Here is a 9308-nt window from a genome sequence, read left to right on the forward strand (position 1 = left end):
CAGTTTGCCAAAGACTTCCTGGACAGTGAAGACAGGCTGGACATCCTCATTAACAATGCAGGTGAGCTCACCTGTCTGTCTGTCTGTTCACCTGTCTGTCTGTCTGTCTGTCTGCTTACCTGTCTGTCTGTCTGTTCACCTGTCTGTCTGTTCACCTGTCTGTCTGTCTGTCTGTCTGCTTACCTGTCTGTCTGTCTGTCTGCTCACCTGTCTGTCTGTCTGTTCACCTGTCTGTCTGTCTGTCTGTCTGCTCACCTGTCTGTCTGTCTGTCTGTTCACCTGTCTGTCTGTTCACCTGTCTGTCTGTCTGTTCACCTGTCTGTCTGTCTGTTCACCTGTCTACCTGTCTGTCTGTCTGTTCACCTGTCTGTCTGACTGTCTGTCTGTTCACCTGTCTGTCTGTCTGTCTGCTCACCTGTCTGTCTGTCTGTTCACCTGTCTGTCTGTTCACCTGTCTGTCTGTTCACCTGTCTACCTGTCTGTCTGTCTGTTCACCTGTCTACCTGTCTGTCTGTCTGTTCACCTGTCTGTCTGACTGTCTGTCTGTTCACCTGTCTACCTGTCTGTCTGCTCACCTGTCTGTCTGTCTGTTCACCTGTCTACCTGTCTGTCTGTCTGTTCACCTGTCTGTCTGTCTGTTCACCTGTCTACCTGTCTGTCTGTCTGTTCACCTGTTTGTCTGACTGTCTGTCTGTTCACCTGTCTGTCTGTCTGTTCACCTGTCTACCTGACTGTCTGTCTGTTCACCTGTCTGTCTGTCTGTTCACCTGTCTACCTGACTGTCTGTCTGTTCACCTGTCTGTCTGTTCACCTGTCTGTCTGTTCACCTGTCTACCTGTCTGTCTGTCTGTTCACCTGTCTGTCTGTCTGTCCACCTGTCTACCTGTCTGTCTGTCTGTTCACCTGTCTGTCTGACTGTCTGTCTGTTCACCTGTCTGTCTGTCTGTTCACCTGTCTGTCTGTTCACCTGTCTACCTGTCTGTCTGTCTGTTCACCTGTCTGTCTGTCTGTTCACCTGTCTACCTGTCTGTCTGTCTGTTCACCTGTTTGTCTGACTGTCTGTCTGTTCACCTGTCTGTCTGTCTGTTCACCTGTCTACCTGTCTGTCTGTCTGTTCACCTGTCTGTCTGTCTGTTCACCTGTCTACCTGACTGTCTGTCTGTTCACCTGTCTGTCTGTTCACCTGTCTGTCTGTTCACCTGTCTACCTGTCTGTCTGTCTGTTCACCTGTCTGTCTGTCTGTCCACCTGTCTACCTGTCTGTCTGTCTGTTCACCTGTCTGTCTGACTGTCTGTCTGTTCACCTGTCTGTCTGTCTGTTCACCTGTCTACCTGACTGTCTGTCTGTTCACCTGTCTGTCTGTCTGCTCACCTGTCTGTCTGTCTGTTCACCTGTCTACCTGTCTGTCTGTCTGTTCACCTGTCTGTCTGTCTGTTCACCTGTCTACCTGACTGTCTGTCTGTTCACCTGTCTGTCTGCTCACCTGTCTGTCTGTCTGTCTGTCTGTTCACCTGTCTGTCTGCTCACCTGTCTGTCTGTTCACCTGTCTACCTGACTGTCTGTCTGTCTTCCTGCAGGAGTGATGATGTGTCCAAGATGGCTGACAGAAGATGGTTTTGAGACTCAACTGGCTGTGAATCACCTGGGTCACTTCCTGCTGACCAATCTGCTGTTGCCAATGATGAAGAGCTCCGCCCCTAGCCGTGTGATCAATGTGTCATCTATCGCCCACCGTGGGGGTATGACCCCTGACCTCTGATCGAAAATTATTTGATGTTTCAGATCTCTGAGGTTCTTTGACTGTTTTTTTTTCTTTTCTGTTTTTCAGGTCGTATTGACTTTGATGACCTGTTCTTCAGCAGAAAGCCGTACAGCGCTCTGGAGAGCTACAGACAGAGCAAACTGGCCAATGTCCTGTTTACACGAGAGCTCGCACAGCGTATAAAAGGTCCTCACAAACACTGAACACCCAAAATACACAGAGGTCCTCACAAACACTGAAAACCCTCAGAGGTCCTCACAAACACTCAGAGGTCCTCACAAACACTGAACACCCAAAATACACAGAGGTCCTCACAAACACTGAAAACACTCAGAGGTCCTCACAAACAATGAAAACACTCAGAGGTCCTCACAAACACTGAAAACCCTCAGAGGTCCTCACAAACACTCAGAGGTCCTCACAAACACTCAGAGGTCCTCACAACACTAGAAACAGTTGTGATGCTTAATGTGGAGGAAGACTTATTGCTTCAGCTTCGAGCCGTGCTGTGATTGGTCACCACACCTCCTGACTCTCACCTGTCCTGCAGGCTCAGGTGTGTCGGCCTTCTGCCTCCACCCGGGTGTGATCCGGACCGAGCTGGGCCGCCATGTGGAGGGCTGGTTCCCGCTGCTGGGGGCGCTGTTGAGGCTTCCCGCCCTGCTGCTGATGAAGACTCCGTGGCAGGGCTGTCAGACCACTGTGTTCTGTGCCGTGACACCTGGCCTGGAGGAGCGATCTGGCTGCTACTTCAGGTAGGGGGCGGGGCTAAAACACACTTGCACTCGGGTTTGTGGATGTTCTGTGTTCTGTTGTCAGTCAGCTTTAACCTGCAGATACCTGCGTCTACAGTTTATGGTCATGTGAACTTTATCATAAAAACACAGCCTCAGGCGGTGAGCCTGCAGGTGATCCTACAGGTGAGTCTACAGGTGAGCCTACAGGTGAGCCTACAGGTGAGCCTACAGGTGATCCTACAGGTGAGCCTACAGGTGAGCCTCCAGGTGAGCCTACAGGTGAGCCTACAGGTGATCCTACAGGTGAGCCTACAGGTGAGCCTACAGGTGAGCCTACAGGTGAGTCTCCAGGTGAGCCTACAGGTGAGCCTACAGGTGAGTCTCCAGGTGAGCCTACAGGTGAGCCTACAGGTGAGCCTACAGGTGGGCCTACAGGTGAGCCTACAGGTGAGCCTACAGGTGCATCATGTGAACTTTATCGTACAAACACAGCCTCAGACAGCAGGGGGTGAGCCTAGAGGTGAGCCTACAGGTGAGCCTACAGGTGATCCTACAGGTGAGCCTACAGGTGAGCCTCCAGGTGAGCCTACAGGTGAGCCTACAGGTGAACCTACAGGTGAGCCTACAGGTGGGCCTACAGGTGAGCCTACAGGTGGGCCTACAGGTGAGCTTGCAGGTGAGCCTACAGGTGAGCCTACAGGTGAGCCTACAGGTGAGCCTCCAGGTGAGCCTACAGGTGAGCCTACAGGTGAACCTACAGGTGAGCCTACAGGTGAGCCTGCAGGTGCATCATGTGAACTTTATCATAAAAACACAGCCTCAGACAGCAGGGGGTGATCCTACAGGTGATCCTACAGGTGGACCTACAGGTGAGCTTGCAGGTGAGCCTACAGGTGAGCCTACAGGTGAGCCTACAGGTGAGCCTCCAGGTGAGCCTGCAGGTGCATCATGTGAACTTTATCGTACAAACACAGCCTCAGACAGCAGGCGGTGAGCCTACAGGTGATCCTACAGGTGAGCCTACAGGTGATCCTACAGGTTGACCTACAGGTGAGCTTGCAGGTGAGCCTACAGGTGAGCCTACAGGTGAGCCTACAGGTGAACCTACAGGTGAGCCTACAGGTGAGCCTGCAGGTGCATCATGTGAACTTTATCATAAAAACACAGCCTCAGACAGCAGGTGGTGAGCCTAGAGGTGAGCCTACAGGTGATCCTACAGGTGAGCCTACAGGTGCATCATGTGAACTTTATCATACAAACACAGCCTCAGACAGCAGGGGGTGATCCTACAGGTGATCCTACAGGTGGACCTACAGGTGAGCTTGCAGGTGAGCCTACAGGTGAGCCTACAGGTGAGCCTACAGGTGAGCCTCCAGGTGAGCCTGCAGGTGCATCATGTGAACTTTATCGTACAAACACAGCCTCAGACAGCAGGCGGTGAGCCTACAGGTGATCCTACAGGTGAGCCTACAGGTGATCCTACAGGTTGACCTACAGGTGAGCCTACAGGTGATCCTACAGGTGAGCCTACAGGTGCATCATGTGAACTTTATCGTAAAAACACAGCCTCAGACAGCAGGCGGTGAGCCTACAGGTGATCCTACAGGTGGGCCTACAGGTGAGCTTGCAGGTGAGCCTACAGGTGAGCCTGCAGGTGAGCCTACAAGTGCATCATGTGAACTTTATCGTACAAACACAGCCTCAGACAGCAGGCAGTGAGCCTACAGGTGAGCCTACAGGTGATCCTTCAGGTGGGCCTACAGGTGAGCCTACAGGTGACCCTACAGGTGACCCTACAGGTGAGCCTACAGGTGAGTCTCCAGGTGAGCCTACAGGTGAGCCTACAGGTGAACCTACAGGTGAGCCTACAGGTGAGCCTACAGGTGGGCCTACAGGTGAGCCTACAGGTGAGCCTACAGGTGCATCATGTGAACTTTATCGTACAAACACAGCCTCAGACAGCAGGGGGTGAGCCTAGAGGTGAGCCTACAGGTGATCCTACAGGTGGGCCTACAGGTGAGCCTACAGGTGACCCTACAGGTGAGCCTACAGGTGCATCATGTGAACTTTATCGTACAAACACAGCCTCAGACAGCAGGGGGTGAGCCTAGAGGTGAGCCTACAGGTGATCCTACAGGTGAGCCTACAGGTGAGCCTCCAGGTGAGCCTACAGGTGAGCCTACAGGTGAACCTACAGGTGAGCCTACAGGTGAGCCTACAGGTGAGCCTCCAGGTGAGCCTACAGGTGAGCCTACAGGTGAACCTACAGGTGAGCCTACAGGTGAGCCTGCAGGTGCATCATGTGAACTTTATCATAAAAACACAGCCTCAGACAGCAGGCGGTGAGCCTACAGGTGATCCTACAGGTGGACCTACAGGTGAGCTTGCAGGTGAGCCTACAGGTGAGCCTACAGGTGAGCCTACAGGTGCATCATGTGAACTTTATCGTACAAACACAGCCTCAGACAGCAGGCAGTGATCCTACAGGTGAGCCTACAGGTGAGCCTACAGGTGAGCCTAAAGGTGATCCTACAGGTGGGCCTACAGGTGAGCCTACAGGTGAGCCTACAGGTGAGCCTACAGGTGCATCATGTGAACTTTATCATACAAACACAGCCTCAGACAGCAGGCAGTGAGCCTACAGGTGAGCCTACAGGTGATCCTACAGGTGGGCCTACAGGTGAGCCTACAGGTGACCCTACAGGTGAGCCTACAGGTGCATCATGTGAACTTTATCATAAAAACACAGCCTCAGACAGCAGGGGGTGATCCTACAGGTGAGCCTACAGGTGAGCTTGCAGGTGAGCCTACAGGTGAGCCTACAGGTGAACCTACAGGTGAGCCTACAGGTGAGCCTGCAGGTGCATCATGTGAACTTTATCATAAAAACACAGCCTCAGACAGCAGGCGGTGAGCCTACAGGTGATCCTACAGGTGGACCTACAGGTGAGCTTGCAGGTGAGCCTACAGGTGAGCCTACAGGTGAGCCTACAGGTGCATCATGTGAACTTTATCGTACAAACACAGCCTCAGACAGCAGGCAGTGATCCTACAGGTGAGCCTACAGGTGAGCCTACAGGTGAGCCTAAAGGTGATCCTACAGGTGGGCCTACAGGTGAGCCTACAGGTGAGCCTACAGGTGAGCCTACAGGTGCATCATGTGAACTTTATCATACAAACACAGCCTCAGACAGCAGGCAGTGAGCCTACAGGTGAGCCTACAGGTGATCCTACAGGTGGGCCTACAGGTGAGCCTACAGGTGACCCTACAGGTGAACCTACAGGTGAGCCTACAGGTGAGCCTACAGGTGCATCATGTGAACTTTATCATAAAAACACAGCCTCAGACAGCAGGGGGTGATCCTACAGGTGAGCCTACAGGTGAGCTTGCAGGTGAGCCTGCAGGTGAGCCTGCAGGTGAGCCTAAAGGTGATCCTACAGGTGAGCCTACAGGTGAGCCTACAGGTGAGCCTAAAGGTGATCCTGCAGGTGAGCCTGCAGGTGAGCCTACAGGTGAGCCTACAGGTGAGCCTGCAGGTGAGCCTACAGGTGAGCTTGCAGGTGAGCCTGCAGGTGAGCCTGCAGGTGAGTCTACAGGTGATCCTACAGGTGAGCCTACAGGTGAGCCTAAAGGTGATCCTGCAGGTGAGCCTACAGGTGAGCTTGCAGGTGAGCCTGCAGGTGAGCCTGCAGGTGAGTCTACAGGTGATCCTACAGGTGAGTCTACAGGTGATCCTACAGGTGATCCTACAGGTGAGCCTAAAGGTGATCCTGCAGGTGAGCCTGCAGGTGAGCCTACAGGTGAGCCTACAGGTGAGCCTACAGGTGAGCCTGCAGGTGAGCCTACAGGTGAGCCTACAGGTGAGCCTAAAGGTGATCCTGCAGGTGAGCCTACAGGTGATCCTACAGGTGAGCCTACAGGTGATCCTACAGGTGAGCCTACAGGTGAGCCTACAGGTGAGCCTACAGGTGAGCCTCCAGGTGAGCCTACAGGTGAGCCTACAGGTGATTGTTAACAGGTGTTTCCTGTCTGAGGAATGATTGGAGTCCTCAGAAATCATGACATCCAGACCACTGTGTTTCCGCAGCGACTGCGCAGAGAGGGAGGCGGCTCCAGAGGGGCGGGATGACGAGGTGGCGAGGAAGCTGTGGGAGGAGAGCGCCCGATTGGTCGGACTGAGGGACACATGCTGACCTGATGTGAAGGAGACGGTGGCAGGACAGAGCGAAAGAGACATTAGTTTGACATTTAGTATCTGACGGGGAGGCAGGTTGTGTTCAGGTGTTCAGGTGTTCCAGGTGTTCAGGTGTTCAGGTGTTCAGGTGTTCAGGTGTTCCAGGTGTTCAGGTGTTCAGGTGTTCCAGGTGTTCAGGTGTTCCAGGTGTTCAGGTGTTCAGGTGTTCAGGTGTTCAGGTGATCAGGTGTTCCAGTGTTCAGGTGTTCCAGGTGTTCCAGGTGTTCAGGTGTTCCAGGTGTTCAGGTGTTCAGGTGTTCCAGGTGTTCAGGTGATCAGGTGATCAGGTGTTCCAGGTGTTCAGGTGTTCCAGGTGATCAGGTGTTCCAGGTGTTCAGGTGTTCCAGTGTTCCAGTTTTCAGGTGATCATCCAGCCAGGTGTTGAAGACTTTAATGTTTCCTTGATGATTTGTGTGTTTCTTCATAAACATTTTGTGGGATTTATCGATGATTCACCGAATGTTTTCCATCGAACTCGGTTTAAATCGTATCAAAGACAGACCAAATGGATCCAGGAGGAACCCGAGTCCTGCTCCAGTCCAGCACCTGATCAGAGTCCAGAAGAAGGCGGTTTCTGCCTGAAACGGGTTCACGCAGCAGAGGAAACCGGCCTGTGTTCCTGTGGTTCTTCAGAAGCATTTAGCTGTTTGTATGATTCTGCCAATAAAGTCCCACCCTGGAACTTTGAGTCCGTGTCCATGTTCTTGATGTTCTGGTTCTGGTCACAGTGAGGAGGTTCTGATCCGGTATTTTAGCTTCACAGACATATTGTGCTCTTTTTGTCTTTCAGAGCAGGAATCGGTTTGTTTGATCCTCGTTTGTATCGATCAGCATCTGATCAAAGAGCTGATTGGCTGAAATAAATCAGCGATGATGTCATTTAAAAAACCTGAAAGCTGCTTCATGAGTTCTGATTCAACAGAACCGCGGCTCGGCCCACAGGAACAGAATCAGGAATCAATAATAAAACTTCCAAAGCTGAGATCAATCACTTCGTGTGATTGGTTCTGTTCTGATTCATCTGATACATCCTGGAGTTGAAACGGATCCAAACAGAACACCGGCGCCGTACTGTCGGACTGGATCTGATCAAAAACTCACAGAAGGTAAACCGGACCATGAAAACGTCCCCACTCTGGGTTTCACTTCCCTTCCAGAACATCTGCTGGTTCTGGAGGGCTCAGAGGGTAAAAGCCTGTCAGGCGATGAAGCTGTTGGGTTAAAACTGGAAGCAGCAGAATTACCCTGGTTCCGTTCGATCTGTGGAGGCGCTAATCGGACCTGGATCCGGACCTGGATCCGGACCTGGATCCGGACCTGGATCCGGATTCTGCTGCCAGGATCCGGATTCTGCTGCCGCACTAATCCGATGAAGCTGATGTTTTGGGCGAGTCAGCAGATAATCTGCAGATCAGCCTCCAGCTCAGCTTGACCCACTTTGTGATCTGCAGACAGAGAAACTGAAACCGGGTCGGGCCTGAGCCTCAGAACATCTGCTGGCATCCAGAGAAACTGACACCGGGTGATCCAGATCTGAGAGACTCATCGACACGTTCAGCACCAGGTGGTCCGGTCTGGGACCCATGAACACGTTCAGCACCAGGAGGTCCGGTCTGGGACTAATGAACACGTTCAGCACCAGGAGGTCCGGTCTGGGACTAATGAACACGTTCAGCACCGGGAGGTCCGGTCTGGGACCCATGAACACGTTCAGCACCGGGAGGTCCGGTCTGGGACCCATGAACACGTTCAGCACCGGGAGGTCCGGTCTGGGACTAATGAACACGTTCAGCACCGGGAGGTCCGGTCTGGGACTCATCGACACGTTCAGCACCGGGAGGTCCGGTCTGGGACCCATGAACACGTTCAGCACCAGGAGGTCCGGTCTGGGACCCATGAACACGTTCAGCACCAGGAGGTCCGGTCTGGGACTCATCGACACGTTCAGCACCGGGAGGTCCGGTCTGACTGCATCCACCTGCAGTTTGAATGGATTCTCCACATTGGACGGGCCGGTTCTGGAGCTCTGCACAGACGGACCTTCAACAGGACACCTTCTTCTTCTCATCTGCTCACTTTTCATGTCCTTTTCTTTTACTTTTCATGTCCTTTTCTTTCACTTTTCATGTCCTTTTCTTTCACTTTTCAGGTCCTTTTCTTTCACTTTTCAGGTCCTTTTCTTTCACTTTTCATGTCCTTTTCTTTCACTTTTCATGTCCTCACAGAGAAGGAAGCAGCATTAAACGTCTCTTTTCCACAGGCACTCGTTGTTTTTCTGTCCTCCCACCATCTTTTTTGTCTTTAACACGTTTATTCAACATAAATCAGTCTTTAGAACAGACTTCAGTCCTTCAGCCTTGCTCACTGACCCGTCTCATCAGGTTCTGTAAGATTCAACAGAAACACCCTCAACCTGCAGACTGATGGAGGTCAGAGTTAAAAACAGTCAAATCAACTCTGGTCCGATTTAGCTAAGTTCAGAGGAACTAGGCCTGGTTCTAATAGGACCCTGAACGCACCACGGTCTGGACAACAGGAACCTGAATGCCTCTCGACAGTGGACTGTTCAAACAG

The 9308-nt window shown here is 52.4% G+C and overlaps 1 protein-coding gene across 1 annotated transcript in view; it reads left to right on the plus strand.

The window, feature by feature from the left end:
* The window catches only part of LOC140315850 (retinol dehydrogenase 13), an 11797-nt gene extending 4397 nt beyond the window's left edge, over positions 1-7400 (plus strand). Inside the window, exons 3-7 of the mRNA XM_072393430.1 lie at positions 1-61; positions 1578-1739; positions 1829-1948; positions 2313-2517; positions 6588-7400. The exon at positions 1-61 is cut by the window's left edge and continues 131 nt beyond it. Of these exons, the coding sequence (XP_072249531.1) occupies positions 1-61; positions 1578-1739; positions 1829-1948; positions 2313-2517; positions 6588-6693 (654 nt within the window). The 3' untranslated portion in view covers positions 6694-7400. The remainder of the gene's footprint in view (positions 62-1577; positions 1740-1828; positions 1949-2312; positions 2518-6587) is intronic.
* The last annotated feature ends 1908 nt before the right edge of the window (positions 7401-9308 follow it).

The sequence above is a fragment of the Leuresthes tenuis genome, unplaced genomic scaffold, assembly GCF_036924035.1.
Source record: "Leuresthes tenuis unplaced genomic scaffold, fLeuTen1.0.hap1 SCAF_10, whole genome shotgun sequence".
In the NCBI taxonomy this organism is placed as follows: domain Eukaryota; kingdom Metazoa; phylum Chordata; class Actinopteri; order Atheriniformes; family Atherinopsidae; genus Leuresthes; species Leuresthes tenuis.